Raw genomic sequence first — 18,935 nt, forward strand, 5'->3', positions numbered from 1 at the left:
TTGGAAGTAGTAGCCTGATGATATTATGGATGTTACTGAAGTGTAAGCAAGGAGGTACGAGATTAGTCACTGTAACGTGTTTAGTCTCTTGAAGTAGTAAACTGTCTTCAGATATGTGCACATGCACACACACACGTGCACACCATATGTCTCTTCAAATCCTCAGCTGATACTGGAGTAAATCTTGGAGAACCTGCATTTTGAGAGCGAATTTATCAATCCTAATGATAGAGGATTAGAGGCATGGAATTGTATCATTTTTGTGGTACTATTGTAAATGTGAAGACTTTTTAAAAGTTGTGACTTGCTTGTCAGTGCTGGCAGCTTGACATTGAATACCTTTTTTATTGCCCTGATCCTGCTATTGGGAAGACTAAAAGCTCTTTTCAAAGATCAGAGATTCTCATGCAAATAACTACTGAAGGTTGTAAAACTTATCACAGCTCAATTTGAAGGAAACCACCTGTCAATGCTGCATCAACAATGTGAAGGAAAGGAGAGGACCAACACTGCAAGAAACCTTGGGCGAGGTCTCCCAAAAAGTGACTATGTACCATATCGGGCGGGAAAATGGGTGTGAATCGTGTTGGCTGTTCTGTCGTGATTCCCAACACAATTCTCCCACACGTACACATTTTTCTGGAGCCAGGGGTGAAATCCGCTGAAGTTTCATTGGAACCAGGAGTGAAACCTGCTGAAGAAGTGATGTGTGGGACCCGAACACGCCAGAAAGCCCGGCCTTAGAGTCTGGGGCACCGTTTTTAAAGGGTGCATTGATCTCAAAGTGAGAGTGCAACAAAGGCCTGAACCAGACTGCATGAGGTTCCGTGGGCCAGGAACATCACAATCTGTTCGGTGCCCGGCACAATCCCCGTTTACGAGCTCTCCCACTGTTCTCCCAGAATAGCAGGATGTGCAATGTGGCTTTACAAGGATATCAAAATTCAGAGGGAGGACTGATGAAACTGAGGGCTTTTTTCTGGGAGTGAGGCGTGACCTGACAGTGGCCTTTATGATTTTGAATCGGTTTGATTTGATAGATGTGGAGAAGATGTGGTGTAAAACTGGAGGCCATAAATGGACAATAGTTACCAATATTTATGCTGCTGAATGGCCTGTTTCTGTGCTGTATTTTCAGTGTAACTGTTTGCACTCACCTGAAACACATGGATTCATTTTCCAGTCTGTGTTGATGTCCATGTCAAAGTGCCAAAGTACTGGCATTTTGACAAGTTCATGTAAAGAGATAAAGGCCGGAATTCTCCGGTCCTTGGGATTCATGTTTCACACTGGCATTGTGGGATGGGTTCAATGGAAATCCCCATTGACAAGCAGCGGGATGATAGAATCCCACATCAGTGAACTGCGTGCCACCGAGTAACAAGTGGCTGGGGAACCAGAGAATTCAGCCCAAAGTCTAGAACTCACAAAAACAGGTCCTAAATCCATCACAATTTGATTGGTAATTAATCTGCAAGAAAATGTCAAACTAGCTCTGCATGCTTGGAGGCTCAAAGGACAAAGTTAATAGATTAGCAGCTCATAAGAGCAAATAGAAGATGATTATCTGGTTAAGTTGGAACTTGGCAAATTGTATGTTTATATCTGGGTGGGACATTACCACGGGGCACAGTGTGTCTATAGCTCGTAATACTCCACAAGGTAAAATCTTCCATTCTGAGGTACAAATGATGTGCCAGAAGCATGACCGAAATCACTGCAGTCAAGGTGCTGACAGTGCCTCACACTTTAGTGTATGGCTGGGACCACATTGATCTACAGGGTGAACTTGGCTGTCGGAGCCTCACTGTGCTGTTCTTATGAGGGTGATTACAGAAGCTGAAGATTTATGTTTTGGAATACAAGGGCTACGCTTGGTGTCAACATATATGTCCTGCTTTGATGCTTTATTCAGAACCACTTCAGCCTCCTTATTCTCTCTTTTTTTTCTGCCCAGGGATCCAGGCGGAATGAAAAATACAACCAGGAAAATCAATAAAGATAAATTCATAGAAACAAGGTGGGAACAGTTCATAACACAATCCAAGGTAAACCAATCAGCCTATCCCTACAGCACTGCAGAAAATGGCATTGATTTCCTTGTTAATGCTGGCACTGGGTACCAAGATGGCTACATTGGCACCATTGTGCCCATGTTTTTGGCTACTGAGCTTATCTTCTTGAAATACCTCAACTGTGAAATGACTGAGAAAGTTACACTGTTCTACTTGAAATACTTTTGTAATAACACATATTTAAATTTAGCTCGATCAGTAACTCTATTGCCTTTTGAATATGAACATTGTGGGTTCAAGACCTGCATAAAATCAGGGCAAACTTTCAATAAAATACTGAGGAAACGATCAAACACCCCAAAATCACACTGTGTAGAATTGTCTTCAAACTTGTCAGATTGTCAGTTTCAGGCTGAAAACCAGTCTGTCGCTCTCCAGCAGTTTTCTGTCTAGATTTTCTGACATCAATGCACAGACAATTTGGGGTATGGTTTGCAGCGTCACTGGTTGGGCGGGCGCCTGATAGAACCTGCAAGGTTGACTCCACAGAAATAGGAGCACCATCTTTAAAGGACACCCCAATTTGCACAAAATATACCGATTCCCCCCTCATGAACATGGAGGACACCCCCACAAGTATCTGGGCATTCCCACCTCACAGGCATCAGGACACCTCCCGCATCGCCTCCCCCAACCCATGTCTCTCAGGCATCGGGGAACCCCCCAAACGCACAGGCATTGGGGCACAACCGCCACCTCCCCCCTCACAGGCATCAGTGATCTCCGTACCATGCCCCCCCCCCACAACCCACCTCTCACAGGCATCGGCGCAACCCCCCACCCCACAAGCATCGTGGCGTCCCCCCCCACTACACATAAAGGGAACCCCCCTAAATGTTATCCTCTCAATGCCACCCTCATCATGTCCCTTCCCCTATGCCACGGGCATGTCCCTCACCACCCGGGCACCATACTTATCTGTGCGTCCCCGACGGGGTCACCACTACTGGTTTTCACTTTTGAAAAGACGTAGTGATTTTGCGTCGGTGTGACGTCATGTCGGCTGGATGGGAAGTTACGTTGAGGGTGGAAATAGCGGCATCAAACCGCGTACAATGTTATAATGTCTGAAAATCTGTCTCACGCCCTTCCTGGGCATGAACTTGATTGCATCATTGGATTTGGGGGTGGGGGAGGGGGTGACAGGGATGATTGGAAACCAAACTCTCACCGGTTCAAATCTCATTTTTGTCCTCTCGCGAGTTGTTTTTGTGCCCAGTTTTACTTTTCACATCCCCTTCTCATTGTGCAATTTTCATGGACAGTAAAATAAATGTCAGCCATATATTCTCTGCAAAAGTGGACTGAAAATGTTCTTCTGTTTCTCTGATCAACTTTGAACGGTGCAGGGCAATACATATGTGCTGTTCTCTTAACAATCTAACCAATGCATTGTTCTCGAAGCTTTCAGAGTTGAATTTGATTCAAATAATAATGAGGCCAAAGTCTCCTCTATCAGCTGGCAGCAGGTGCCTTAGTTGAGTTTGTGTAGCCTCAACACAATGTGTCCATGTGCTTATGTGTCTGTTAGTACAATTATGTCCTTGAAACATTTCTTTTCCAGTTTAAAAAGCTTTCTCCTCGGGTTCTGCGCAGGACATCATTACGACCAAGAAGAACCTCTCTTGCCACTATATCGCGTGGCAGTGATGCAACCCCAGTCCTTGGCAGTTCCTCATCAGTGATATCCACCTCTGATGACCTAGGAGCAGGGACTCCGGCTCCGGTTTTAGAGTCCGTTTCAGAGGCTGAGGACAACGAATCCACGACAAGCAGCTCGTTCACCCAAAGCAAACAGGACCAAGAAGAAGAGGAGCCAGTATCTGACTGTGAGTGTGGTTAATCGGTTATTAAGAATTATGTATGTTATAAACTGAACAGAGGTTTCCGCTCTTTAGTGACCATTTAAACCATCTTGAAAGTGGTCATAATAATGGGTTCAATACCATTCCTCCCTCTTCAGCACTTGCGTGAATTCAGCTCATATTACTGGAATGGAAGGATCACTCTCTGCAGCTGTAAAAAAACATATGTGCGTAAGGCTACAACAAAAAATTGCCCATAATTGGGCACTAATTGACAATAATGACTTCAACTTCCTTAAGTCATTAGTGCCCCATTAACATGTTTGTATAAATGTTATGTCGCCCATTTAAGTGTCAATGATCAGCTGTTTGTTTGTTTTGGGCCAATGGCTGGGTAAAAATAGTAAGGATGCTTGCGAATATGTTACTAATGAATTCACTGTGCGCGAATGAGACCAAACCCCATAAACTGGCAGTGTTGCTGGGAGAGACTTGTATGGACAATGGAAATGCTAAACTGGTACAGTGGAGGGGTGTTCTTCTGAGACTAATGTTGAGGTATTTATTTGACTTCAGTAAGGTATTATTTTAACTTGCTATCTAAATGTTGCAGCCCTTTGATGTCAATGGACAGTTACCCACACACCATAATAATTGCACAAACTAAATAATTTCTGTCAGACTATTTGTTATTTTGGGTTCATTAAAAATATTTTTAACAGTGCTGTAAAATAGTGTGTATAAATAGTGCTGTATAAAGCTATATTGGTTAGCTTTGGTCCATACATTATTCTCACAATCCTTCAGTGTACTTTAGCAGTGTACGGTAGCAAGAATTACAGAGGAAAAGTCTTTGACTTAACTGTCATGCAATTATTGGCACCAATTAGCATTTTTATCAAAAGTTGGTATATTTTATTTTTTCCAACATGCAGGGGCGGGATTCTCCGAACCCCCGCCGGGTCGGAGAATCGCCGGGGGGGGCGGTGTGAATCCCGCCCTCGCCGGCTGCCAAATTCTCTGGCACCGGAGATTCAGCGGGGGCGGGAATCGCACCGCGCCAGTCGGCAGGCCTCCCCTGGCGATTCACCGGCCCGCGATGGGCCGAAGTCCCGCTGCTGCTATGCTGGTCCCGCCGGCGTGAATTGAACCAGGTCCCTTGCCGGCAGGACCTGGCAGCGCGAGCGGGCTCCGGGGTCCTGGGAGGGGGGTTCGCGGGGCGATCTGGCCCCGGGGGGTGCCCCCAAGGTGGCTTGGCCCGCAATCGGGGTCCACCGATCCGCGGGCGGGCCTGTGCTGTGGGGGCACTCTTTTACTATGCGTCGGCCGTGTAGGTCACCGTGATGGCCGACGCGTAGGTGACCCCCCCCCCTGCGCATTCGCGGGGATGACGTCAGCAGCCGCTGACGCTCCCGCGCATGCACGGACTCCCGCTGGCCGGCGGAGTCCCTTCGGCCCTAGCTGGCGTGGCGCCAAAGGTCTTCCATGCCAGCCGGCGGGGCGCCAACCACTCCGGGGCAGACCTAGCCCCTAAAGGTGCGGGCTTGGCCCCTAAAGGTGCGGTGGAATCCGCACCTTTGGGGCAGCCCGATGCCGGACTGGTTCACGCCACTCCATCCCGCCGGAACCCCCCATCCTGCCGGGTAGGGGAGAATCCCATCCCCAGATGTTTTGATTATGATTTGATTTATTGTCACATGTACCGAAGTACAGTGAAAAGTATTTTTCTGCGGCCAAGGGAACGTACACAGTACATACATAGTAGACAAAAAGGAATAGTCGACAGAGTGCACTGACACATGGTACATCAACAAACAGTGATTGGTTACAGTGCGGAGTAAGTTAGAACGGTGGGAAGAGATGAAAGAAAAGGGTCTGGGTGAGAGAGAGAGCTGAGCGTCGTCATGTTCCGATGCCAACTGGGATTCAAGTGGACAGCATCCATTGATGTGAAACAAACTTAGTTGGTAAATGCTCTGCCTGCTGTAGAACTGAACCGCACAGGCCAGGAAAGTCCCAGGTCCTATTCCTGAGGCTGTGCTGAGTTCACTGATTTTCATGGGATATCTGTCAGAATTGGCTTCAAACTATAGAGGAGTTAGCACAGTGGTTAGCACAGTTGCTTCACAGCTCCAGGGTCCCAGGTTCGATTCCGGCTTGGGTCAATGTTTGTGCGGAGTCTGCATGTTCTCCCTGTGCGTGGGTTTCCTCCGGGTGCTCCGGTTTCCTCCCACAGTCCAAAGGTGTTCAGGTTAGGTGGATTGGCCATGCTAAATTGCCCTTAGTGTCCAAAAAAAAGGTTGCGTGGCGTTACTGGGATTCGGGGATGGGGTGGAGGTGTGGGCTTAGGTTGGGTGCTCTTTCTAAGGGCCGGTGCAGACTCAATGGGCTGAATGGCCTCCTTCTGTACTGCAAATTCTATGATTGTATGAGTGAATTCTGATAAGGTTCCCACACCTGGTCACTATCCAATGACCTTAATTAATCAGTGCTTTTTTGTGTGTGGCCCATTTAGCTCAGCTGGCTGGATGGCGGGTTTATAATGCAGAGCAACACCAACAGCGTTGGTTCAATTCCCGTACTGACTGAGGTTACTGGCCCATACTGGCTGAGGTTATTCATGAAGGTCCCGCCTTCTCAACCTTGTACCTCACCTGAGGAGTGGTTAACCTCAGGTTAAATCACCATCAGTCAGTTCCTTTAACTCACTTGCAATCTATCTCTCTTCCTTCAGGATCCTCTAAAAATTTATTTAATTGAATAAATATTTAGTTGTCCTTACTCCCTTCAATCTTTTCCCTTTCCTACCTGCAGCCTCCTCTCCCTCTGGTTTAACTGTTCTGTGACATTCGTCAACCTGAGGGATGCTATAAGATCGCAGGCTGTTGAAAGAACAATATGCTAACTCACTTTTCTGCTCACCCAGGAATCCCTCTCCTCGAGTCAAAAGCTGGCCTTTTTAGAGCACCGTTCATGTCCTCAACAATTTACAGCCAGTGACTTACTTTAGGAATGTAGCTGCTGCATACTTGTGGACAAACTTGACAGGTTTGTGACAATGCTCACAAACAACATGGCCCCTCTGACTGAGAGACAAGCAGTGCCTCATAAAGTATATGTGCCGCATAATAACTACTTGAGTACCTTTTCAGATCATTTAGCCAAATTACAACCATAAAAATAAATGCCTAAAACCCAATATTGTTCCTCAAATGCCAAGTTCGCATAGATTCCCCTCTCTATTTACCCATCTAAACTGTATGGAGCTCCATGTGTTTAGTGAAGGCTTTGATCAGAGAGTGCCAGTCCTAATTTAGTTATCTGTTTTCAAAGTGCTTCTCCACCTTATACAGAAGCAAGACCAGGGATGACTAATCCCTACTGACATATTGACAAGCACAGGATCACATTGCAGGCATTCCTCCAAATGAAGTCAGTTTCTCCCACACAGAAAGGTCCTTGCAGGGCCAAATGTGTCAGCACAGATGGCTTCAGCTCATTGGTTTATTTGTGGGATGTGCTGGCTTCAGATTGAAGAAGAAAACACATTAAAACCTGCATTTTTTGTAGAGTGGGCAGGAATTATATATTAGTGCACCAGTGTCTCACAGCGTAATGCAGAGAGAGAATTAGTCCAATGCCACTTCAAACACAAATTCAGATAGAATTCTGTAACGTTGGACAAATTTCCTCCACAGTCATGATGCAAAGGTTTACAGCATGAAAATATTTGTGAATTGTTTCACCCTATCAATCTAGGTCTCAAACAGTGAAAAGCTAGTGTCTAACCCAGCCCTCCCATAAATCTTTCATTTTAAAATATAATAAAATATTAATCGATGGAACAATATTCAACATGTTTATCGTTGACAATCCTGTTGTCTGTATTCTATGTGTCACCCAAAGTTATACTCCTAATGATATCGATTTGCGGGACAAGCCAATACGGAATTCTATGCTACAGTGGTTACCAGCTGTTTTTTCTTTAATCTTTGTGTTGTAAAATGTGCAGTATAACTCGCAAATTGATATCTTTCTGGCTTTGTGAGGTAGCTGTGGCGTTGTGGCCTCACAATCCAGAAAATCAGCTGCAGTGTAGCAATAACTGGTCCATAGAAAATGCAAAAATTCCTCAAGGATCACAGGCAGGCTGTTGAACCATCAGCTTCTTTACAGCAGACATGAGCTGATGGACCGTTTCCTAGTATTAGGGGCGCGATTCTCCATTCCCACGCCGGTTGGGAGAATCGCCTGGGCCGCCAAAATTTCCAGGGACGCCGGTCCGACGCCCTCCCGCGATTCTCCCAAGTGGCGGGAACGGCCCAGTAGAGTTTCGCAGGCCGGAGAATCGCCGGAGACACCGAAAATGGCGATTCTCCGGCACCCCCGCTATTCTGAGGCTCGGATGGGCCGAGCGGCCAGGCCAAAACGGCGGGTTCCCCCTGGCGCCGTCCACACCTGGTCGCTGCAGTCGTGGGCAGTGCGTGAACGCTGGGGGGGGCGGCCTGTGGGGGGGCGAGGGGGGATCCTGCACCGGGCTTCACCTGAAATGTGGGGTGGCCCGCGATCGGTGCCCACCGATCGTCGGGCCGTCCTCTCTGAAGGAGGACCTCCTTCCTTCCGCGGCCCCGCAAGCTCCGTCCCCCATCTTCTTGCGGGGCGGACTTAGAGAGGACGGCAACCACGGATGCGCGGGTTGGCGCCGGCCAACCCGCGCATGCGTGGATGACGCCCGTTATGCGGCCCAGCCGCGTCATCTATGCAGCGCCGCTTTTATGCGGGCGACAAGGCCTGGCGCGTGTAGATGACACGGCCCCGATCCTGGGCCATTGTCAGGGCCTGAATCGGTCGGGACCAGGGCCGTTCCGCGCCGTTGTGAACCTCGACGGCGTTCACGATGGCGCGGCCACTTCGGCGTGGGAGGGGAGAATCGCGCCCTAGGTATTTCACAGTATAATAATAAGTCAGTCGGAGTCAGTGAGCAGAGCTCCACACATGTTTTAAGTGCAAATAGAAAACCATATATATGTCCTTGATTAACCAGGAATAAATCTCAAAGCTGCACAATTTCATTAAACACGGGTATATCAAAATGTATTGGCATCACTAAACTTGTGCCATTGTAACACTTTTTCAGGACAACCTGAGCAAGCTTTCTTCTGTAGTAATGGGGGACCTCCCCAGGGACCCCTGTAATAAGGGGACTCCCCACAGGGACCCCCTGCATAAATGAACCCCGTAAGACGTCTTACAACACCAGGTTAAAGTCCAACAGGTTTATTTGGAATCACTAGCTTTCGGAGCGCAGCTTCTTCATCAGGTCCCACCAGTCCCATTACTCACCTGATGAAGGAGCTGCGCTCCGAAAGCTAGTGATTCGAAACAAACCTGTTGGACTTTAATCGGGTATTGTAAGACTTCTTACTGTGCCCACCCCAGTCCAACGCCAGCACCTCCACATGATAAATGAACCCTTTCCATACACTGCCCCCCCCCCAAAAAGGGACTCCTGTCTGAAAGCCAGAGAGCAGTCCTGACATGGGCTGTGGGAAGCATTATAGCTGAAATACTTAGCTTGCAGCTCCATGTGTCCTTTCCTTGAAGGAGAGTAGCTGTGCCTGCGTCTGGTTCCCACAGATCCACTATCTGCAAGTCATTCATAGCTTTTGAGTAATGGTCTCTGGTTGACAGCTCGTAAAAACCACCTGCAGCTTTGATCCATTTATATCCTCTCACGCTTCAGTGGCCTAAGTGGTGAAACTCCAATGTTTCTAAGCATTGACCACATCAAATAGATGTAAGTGCATTTCAAACAATCCAATCCAATCAAATCCAGTGCAATCCAATCACTCAGGCATGTGATTTCCTTGCACTTACCTCTCTTCTTCTGAGCTCCCGGGGGGCAGGTGATCCCTTTCGTTAGGGAGTACCTGGGGGGGGGGGGGGGGGGGGGGGGCGCCTTTAGTCAGGAGGTCCCTGTGGGAGTTTCCCTATCACACGGTTCCCTGTGGGGTGTCTCCATATTACAGGGGTCTCTGAGGGGCATCTCCATTTTACATGGGGTCGCTGGAGGAGGGCAGGTCGGGCCACGTCCGTAGTTGGGGGTGGGGGGTGCACCCAGGCAATCCGAGGGTATGGGGCTGCTGTGCTGTGCGCATAATAACTACTTGGGGGAGAGGGGAGCTGCTGGGGCCAATTTGTGGTGCAGTGGTTGGAGCTAGGCCTCAGATAGGCTTGGATGGTCGCTTGGCGTGGTGGACCTCGTGGTGGGCCAAGGGGGCAAAGGTTGACAAGATGTCTGCCACTTCAGGGCCATGATTGTAGAGTACACAAGTGGGCCAAAGGTTGCTCTCTTGGCCCATCGCAATGTCCGCCACTTCAGGGCCATGATTGTAGAGACCACAAGTGAACTGCACCCACTTGATTCCCGGTCGCGTGGACCGGAGAATCATGGGAGGGCATAGCATTGGGCGCCGGGCCCACTAAGTAGATTTACAGACTCCTGCTGGCATGCGGCGTGGACTCATTCACGCCATCAGCGGGGGGTCGAGCATTGTGTTGGGTGCCGGCCGCGATTTTGCCCTGATGCACAATTTCCCGTCCCATCGGCGAGCGCATTCCGGGTGTCCTGGGTCGGAGAACCCAGCCCATTACATCCACTGGCTCCCCCATACCCATCTTGCTAGTAACATTGTCAAAAACTTAACAGATTTGTCCCACAATTTCAATTTCGTAAAGGATTGCACAGTGTTCAGTACCGTTTCCAATTCCTTGACTATTGAAGCAGTTCATTGCTGCATGCAGCAAGATCTGGACAGCAGTCAGGTCTGGGCTGTTAAGTACGAAGTACCATTTCCACCACACAGGTGCCAGACATTGACCATCTCCAACAAAAGAGAATCTACCAATCTCCCCATGACATTTCATGGCATTGCTGAATCCCCCACCATCAGCATCTTACAGGGTGGGGGGGGGTCATCATTAACCAGAAAGTTAACCAGATCAGCTATTAAAATACCGTAGCTACAAAAGCAGGTCAGAGGTTGGGAATTCTGTGGTAAATAACCACCTCCTGACTCCCCAAAGCCTGTCCACCATCTTCAAGGCACAAGTCAGGGGTTTGATGGAATACTCTACACTTCATGAATGTGACTCCAACAACTTTTAAGAAGTGCCAATGAACAAAATTGTTTATTAACATAACTAAAACACTAAAGGGTTTTATATTGTCTACTATGATTACAGTTGGATACTATGGCTAAATACAAATAACTATGATTAGTCAGTATTAGTTACTATTGACTAAGGAGCTACTCAATATGCGACTGGACTCTACGCCTGCTATCCACGTTCTGGCTCACATGTGTCTGTGTTCCAGTAACTTTTTCCTGTCGCCACGCCACCTCTGGTCGGATGCTAAAATTGTAATATTCACATGTGTATGTTCCAGTAACATTCTCCTGTTGCCACGCAACCTGTGGTCGGATGCTAGAATTACAATCTATGCATGCAGGCACTAATGTTTATACACAGTTTGGTTATTATATTCACAGATGATAGTTCACATATCATCACATCCTCCTCTTTTTCAAGATGATTGTTACATGCACATGTAAACGATTTACAGATACATGGGGCGCGATTCTCCACTCCCACGCCGAAGTGGCCGCGCCGTTGTGAACGCCGTTGAGGTTCACGACGGCGCAGGTCAACCAGTACAGTCTGTACTTAGTCCCAATAATTTTGCAGTACTATTTCTTTACTTATTGCTCCTTAACCTTTCCATTCTTGCTCCACCTCTGGGTCCCCATTAATTCCAGAATGTTTCCATTTGTTCTCTAACAAAAGGTGGAATCTTTTACACTGTGCAAATTTACAGGAGGGAGGACCACTACAAGGTCCAGACCCCCGACACACTAAGATATACGACAGGGACAGTCTTCCTGGGGGTGGACAATTAAGGGGTTGTCTCTGCATTCACTGTCCAATTAAAAAGCATGGATGGGCTCCTGATCAGTCGGAGGGTCCAAAGCTCTGGATGGCTGGTCGCCCTAATGGGAGAGGTGGGCGCCGCTGTGGCAGGAGGGCGCCTCAAAATGGCGGCCCTCTCTGAAGCATTCTGAAACCTGAAAAATACAGATTAGCCTTAGCTGTCAGGTTCAGTATGGAGGGAAACCCAATTCCACAGAATTGCTTGTGGCCACAACCAAGCCTTCTTGTCTCTAGCAGCCCCATCAGGTAGTTTGACAGGAGGTTTCAGTGGCCCCCCCAGGCCTGCTGTTGGGAAGCTGCCTCCAGGTTCCTTCTGGACTCTGGCCTCAGTGGGGAACCCATCGGGTGTTATGCATCATCCTGATTTATCTCTACTCAGTACTATGTTCATTCATTTGTTACAGGGAGATTGAAATTTCCTGCAACAATGAGTGGTTGAATAACGTTCCCACAATAGAGGTTTGTAGCCTATCAACATCAGATCAAACGGATGAAACCTCAAAAACAGGTGGCACGGTAGCACAGTGGTTAGCACTGTTGCTTCACGGCGCCAGAGACCCGGGTTCGATTCCCGGTTTGGGTTACTGTCTGTGTGGAGTCTGCACGTTCTCCCCGTGTCTGCGGGGGATTCCTCCGGGTGCTCCAGTTTCCTTCCACAAGTCCCTAAACACATGCTGATTAGATGAATTGGACATTCTGAATTCTCCCTCCGTGTAACCGAACAGGCGCCAGAGTGTGGCAACTAGGGAATTTTCACAGTAACCTCATTGCTGTTTTAATATGGGGAAGGGGGATATGGGGGAGGGGGGATATGGGGGAGGGAGGATATGGGGAGGGGGATGTGGGGGATATGGGTGAGGGGGGATATGGGTGAGGGGGGATATGGTGGAGGGGGGATATGGGGAGGGAGGTATGGGGGATATGGGGAGGGGGAATATGGGGAGGGGGATATGGGGAGGGGTGATATGGGGGGATATGGGGGAGGGGAAATATAGGGGAATGGGGACGGGCCGTGGTTGTCTCACTTGGTGGGGTGCCCCCAACCTCTGCATCGGCAACCTCTCGGTCCTCGGGTCCGCCTGCCAGTTCCAGGGCGCGCTCCTCATGAACGGTGAGTGGTCTCTCATCAGCTGGGTCCCCTCCAGTCCTCTCACGCTCCCTGTTGTGTGCGTGCTTCTCCTGTGGGGGGTGGGTGGGTGGGTGGCAGGGATAAAGGGCAACAGTGTTAGACAGGTATATGAATGCACGCCAGCGGTTGTGCGTATTTTGGCACAGGTACGCAGCACATTAGGGTTAGGGTTAGAGTTGGCTGCCCCTGCGGGTGTACTGCACACCGGGGGGGGACTCACTCTGGCTGCCCTGACGAGGTCATTCACCTTCTTGTGGCACTGTCCTTGGTGTCACAGCCACAGCGCTGATAGCCTCTGCCACCTCCCTCCACAGGCGACGGATGAGGCATGGGGTGACCCTGCGGCCGTGTCCGGGGTACAGGGCCTCCCTCCTCTCTTCTACTGCATCCAGGAGCTGTGGGAGGAAACCAGAGCACCCGGAGGAAACCCACGCAGACACAGGGAGAACGTGCAGACTCCACACAGACAGTGATCCAACCGGGTATTGAACCTGGGCCCCTGGAGCTGTGAAGCAACTGTGCTAACCACTGTGCGGAACCAGTCGTGGGAGAGCCGGTGTTTAGCAGCACTTTGCAATATCCGAGTACATTGTGGGAAACTGCAGCAAAATCTCTGTGACAAACCACAGGTCAGAGTACTACCCAATTTAAGATCGGGTTTCGCAATGTTATGGGTCAGGGTTTAGAGAACCCCAAAGTGTCTCATGGAGTTCACCTGACCGACAACTGTTAATAGATTATGGTATGGGGAGCACACGGCCCACTCTACAGGTGTGGTACAGCAGAAATGGAGAAGTATTTTTTAAAGCAAAACAATGTTTATTCTATGAACTCAAGTTCATCTTTTTAAAACATACAGTGAACATCTTAGCAACCATTAATTCAAATACAACCCCCAAAGAATACAACACTAAGTAATGCTTAATAACTTCCCAAACAACATACAAAAGACAAAAGAAACACCTTTTAGCAGAAGCACATTAGGTTTACATTCACTCCTGAGAACATTTATAATTCTGAATTCACCAAATGATCAAGAGATAGTCTTTTCATGGCAGAGAGATCAACAGTACACCTGCTCTGTCTGGCTTCAGCTCCAACACCGAAAACGAAACTAAAACACACCCTGCAGCAAACAGCCTAAAACGGAAGTAAAAAGCTGACAGACAGCCCAACTCCACCCACACTCTGACATTACTGATAAACATCCATTTCTTAAAGGTACATTTCTTAAGCACCCATTTCTCAAAGGTACTCTCACATGACACAATAGGCTTGAATATTCAACCAAAAAATGAACGCAGCACAGAATTTAAAATAATCTGTATAAAACTCACGACAAGAAGACTTTGTAATCAGGACAACCATTTGTGTGTCTTGTAGTTACATGGTGATACTTGTGTCTCTGGATTTCACACTGTGAGGATTGAACAGGAGTATGGGTGGAAACTGAGAGCTACTGAGCATTTTGTTTCAAGTCATTTCTTTTTCAGAAGTAACTTTATTCATAAAATTTGTAAAGTTACTTGCAGTACACTCCAGATCAGTTAAACACAGTAAAACACAGCGCATGGCCTTCCGGGCACTACAGATTACATTTACATTTACAATTAATATAGCCTTTTCCTCATATCGACACCCGAAAGGGTTTTGCACTGGTTCCAGGCCTTTGTTTTGTTTCAAAGAAATGGTGAAGGTAGTTGCCTCGACTGGAAAATCTTATTTTCTTCAATTAGTTCCTCACCCCTGACAATTTCCTTCCCTCCTACTTTAAAGATGCCAAATAATCTTGGTGCCCAGTTCCACAGGGAGCAGCAATCCTTGCTGTCTCACGCAATTGTCATTCTATCCTGTGCGACGTCAGCTGCAAAATATTTTCCTACCTTTTACGACTGCAGCGGAAGGCCACTCCTGCCGCAATGACCATTTCACCACCATTTGCATTTTCACTGGGAGGGAAGGGACTCCTATCTTTCTCCAGTGCATGGGTAGAATGACATGGGACAGGATTTTCCCCATTGGCCGTGGGATCTGCTTTCAGGGTCAAATGGGGTTCAGAAGCTCACATTTTGGTCACCCCGTGGTCTGTTCCCCCAAATTGGCACATCAGTTACCAGAGAGGAGGCTCACCATCCAGTTAAGGGGGTCCTCCAGCACTGAGGAAGCTGCCTTTTCAGGTAAGTATGAGAGAGGGCACCTCAAGATGCTGGTGCCATCTTATGGGCTTTTAAAACTTTAAAATAAAGTCTCGAGTCTTTTCCTACCTTCTGAAAAAACTACCAGTCCAGCATCACTTTTAGTCAATTTTAGTCGAAGCCGGGCCACCACTGTGGAGGGCTCACCCCAAAACAAGGCAGCTTGCAGCTGAAGCCAAGCAGAGATGGGGCCTCGAAGCCTTCTTGGAGCTCTGTCCCCCTGGTCTACCACATGAAGACCACCTCCAAGCAGCTGACCTAGTCCCTGATACCTCAGAAAGGGCATGGAGTCCAACTCTAAAATTCCAAAGCAATAGATCTCAGTTGTCTTTGAAGTGCCTTAATTGGCTACCCACCACTTGCAGGCAGGTACCCCCGCTGGCCCCATCCTGCCTCTCAGAAAATGGTTCATGGTGGACTAGTGTTGCCACCGTGATGGGAAATTCTACACCTGCCCTCCTCCATGCTCATCCCGTTTGGGTCTAAAATTTTCAGCCATGGCAATGTTTAAGAAGGAGCAAAATCTTACCACATTTTCTAAAATTTGCATTCTGCTTGTACTGACAGATCTTCGAAAACTGTTTGAATCTGTGCACCAGAGCATAAGGGAGGAGCTTCACAGAGAAGAGATAAATGCAAGGAACTGTGAAGAAAGGTACTTGAACTGTGTATTGCAAGTAAGGGCAGTTGTCGAATTTGCACTCATCATAAAGTGCACTTTAATACAGTAAAACATCCTGACCACTTTTAAGATGGAGCAAATAATCAGATGAGTAGCATTTGGGGAAAGAGTCAGGTCCAGTGACTAAAGGTGATGCTGGAGTGGTAGTTTTTTAGAAGGTAGGAAAAGAGGAAAGACGGTTGGGGAAGTATTTCCATAGTGCAACACAGTGATGGGATATGCCTCAAGCATGGGAAAAGGTAGGTGTGAGGACTGCAAAGGGAAGCATTTTCATAGGAACAGAGAGTGCAGGCAGAAACAAAGGGTAGAGCAAGTGTAGAGTGGGCAAGGCTGTGGATCTAAAGGGAAAATCTGAGGGTTAATTTATTGTTGATGGACTGGAGGTTGGTTTCAGCACTTGGCTCAGAGTTAAGCTGCACATTGGGCGGGACTTTCCGCCCTGCCCCCGTGCAGTGTTTTGCAGCAGTGTGGGCGGCCTGCCATTGGCCGGCGGCACGATCTTCTGGTCCCAACAGATTTCTTGTTATTTGTACCCTCCACCGCTGGGGAATAACTGGTGGGGACTCCCTGTCAGCGGGATGGGAAGATCCAGCTAGTGGGAATGGCCAGAAAATCCCGCCCACTGACTAGGATCACTTGAGGTTTTGGCAAAGGGTTTCCATTGTGGGCTAACCAGTGTGGTTTTAGTTATGGTCCTGTGCAGCTTAATGTCAGATACACAACAGGGTGACAGTCGAGGCATTGAGGTTGACCTCTTGAGAAGTATGAGGGTACTCAAGGATGGAGACTTGGCCACAGTGGAGTTCACTGCACTGGCACAGAGGAAAAATCAAGAGGTGTGTTGAAACAGATATAACAGGAAATATGAGAACTGAGTTACCATGGACGAGAGGTAGTTGAAGAGAATAGTATTTATCATATCAAAAGATGAAGAGTGTTTATTTTTCATTATTTCTGATTCACTCATTGGATGTGAGTGACAGTGGCAAGGCCGGCATTTATTGCCCATCCCTAATTGCCTTTCAGCAGGTGGTGGTGAGCCACCTTCTTGAACTGCTGCAGTTCACGTGGCGTAGGTACACCCACAGTGCTGTTAAGAAGGGACTTCCAGGATTTTGAACCAGCGCTTCAGGTAGACAGGGTGGATGATTCACTATTTTTTCCAGTTATATGGCTGATTTTGACCATGATGGAGTGGGATTGTGGCGAACAGTATCCAGAATCGTAGGGAACAAAGTGAGCTTTGAGATGGGATGGTGTTTGGAGAGGAGGGGTCCAGGGTAGGCTTTTTCAGGAATTGGATGATTATGGTAGTTTTTGGGAAGGGGAAAAGAGCTTAAGAAGAGGCATGCTATGATGAGCAATGGACTGAAGGGATGTAGTTGAGTCGCTGACAGCTACAATGGAAAGTGCCCAAGGAAACAGGAGATGAATCTGGTGAGGATTAGGTTGGAGCCAGCAGAAGTTAGAGTATTATGCGGTCAGTGTCCGGGTGGAATTGGGGGCAGTAAACCAACAGAGACTATTTTTAGGTGGCTGAGGCAGCTAAACCAGTCGTTTTCATCTTCGAGAAAAAGAAACCCATGAACGTCTGAGAACACGCACGAACAGACTCAAAAACAGCTTCTTCCCCACTGTCACCAGACTCCTAAATGACCCTCTTATGGACTGACCTCATTAACACTACACCCTGTATGCTTCATCCGATGCCAGTGCTTATGTAGTTACATTGTATATGTTGTGTTGCCCTATTATGTATTTTCTTTTATTCCCTTTTCTTCTCATGTACTTAATGATCTGTTGAGCTGCTCGCAGAAAAATACTTTTCACTGTACCTCGGTACACATGACAATAAACAAATCCAATCCAATCCAACTCTTTGCAACTGCCATCAGTTGCTGCGGGAGGGGAGTCAGCTCGCTGACGGTGGTTTGGAGTGGAGAGCAGAGGAGTTAAGATTTTCAATGCCCTCCCGGACCATTTGTTTGAAGAAAGGGAGAGGCAAGGAGTAGGGTTTTCCATCCCCACCCGCCAGCAGGATCTTTGGCTCCCGCCAAAGGGACCCCCAGGGAAGGTTCTCCTGCGGCGGGGTGGACTGCAGAACACTGTAAACATCGGCGGGACTGAAAGATCCGCCTCCGCCACCAGAAAACACTCACTGTCCGGGGGGGGGGGGGGGGGGGGGGGAGAGAGAGAGAGAGAGAGAGAGAGAGAGAGAGAGAGAGGGGGGAGGGTGCAACTTCTGTTATCTGTAGGGTATCCCGGAAAACACCAGGGGACAGATTCTCAGAATTTGAGGTGAAGTGCGGAGGATCCGTGGTGTTTTACGTTGAAGGAATTGGCGGTGCCCCCCTCTCCGATGCTGCGACCGATGAGGGGCTGGCAGCCGCGCCAGGTAAAACTCCCGGTCTCTGTGAAATAAACAGCCAGAGAATGGCCAGATCCTTGGTCGCGCCATAAAACATGGTACCGGCCATGCGCGGAACCGACCTGCCAGATCGTGTCTCACTGGCCACCCCCATCAGTGCCACCAGCCCTCACGGATGCCCCCCCCCCCGGCCCGCAGCACGGCTCCCGCCTGACTGTGGCGGCGCTGGACACACTCCGCAGCGGCTCCCGCACAGCTGAGACCATGAGTGAACCGTGCCGTCGTGAACTCAGCCCATCAGGGGTGGAGCATCGGGGGGGGGGCCTTCCTCGGGGGAGGGCCTTTCAGAGGGGGGGGCGGAGCATTCAAAATCTGCGTCAAAACAGGCGCTACCCCCGATTTTGTTGGAAAAAGGGATTCTCTGCCCGACCGCCAATAACGAAATTGCCGCCGGGAACAGAGAATCCAACCCCATAATTTTCACACAGTCTAGCAGAAGGAATCCCAAAGTAGTATAGCTTCTTATTTTAAATTCATGATTAAATAAACCACTTCATATTTATTTTTCTATTTGTGTTTAATATTTTTCCTTTCAGTGCCTGGGGTATTCCTGGACCATTTGTACAAGATCACAATTTGTGAGCCTTGATTATCTGTCTATTTCCATTCTCCATCAAGGGCTTATGAGG

The 18,935-nt window shown here is 48.4% G+C and overlaps 1 protein-coding gene across 1 annotated transcript in view; it reads left to right on the forward strand.

The window, feature by feature from the left end:
* LOC140409034 (coiled-coil domain-containing protein 60-like) overlaps nt 1-18,935 on the forward strand; it is a 128,529-nt gene that overhangs the window by 92,148 nt on the left and 17,446 nt on the right. Inside the window, exons 8-10 of the mRNA XM_072497072.1 lie at nt 1,958-2,048; nt 3,640-3,904; nt 15,764-15,851. Coding sequence (XP_072353173.1) covers nt 1,958-2,048; nt 3,640-3,904; nt 15,764-15,851 — 444 coding nt within the window. The remainder of the gene's footprint in view (nt 1-1,957; nt 2,049-3,639; nt 3,905-15,763; nt 15,852-18,935) is intronic.

This window comes from Scyliorhinus torazame, chromosome 1 (genome assembly GCF_047496885.1).
Source record: "Scyliorhinus torazame isolate Kashiwa2021f chromosome 1, sScyTor2.1, whole genome shotgun sequence".
Taxonomy (NCBI): Eukaryota; Metazoa; Chordata; class Chondrichthyes; order Carcharhiniformes; family Scyliorhinidae; genus Scyliorhinus; species Scyliorhinus torazame.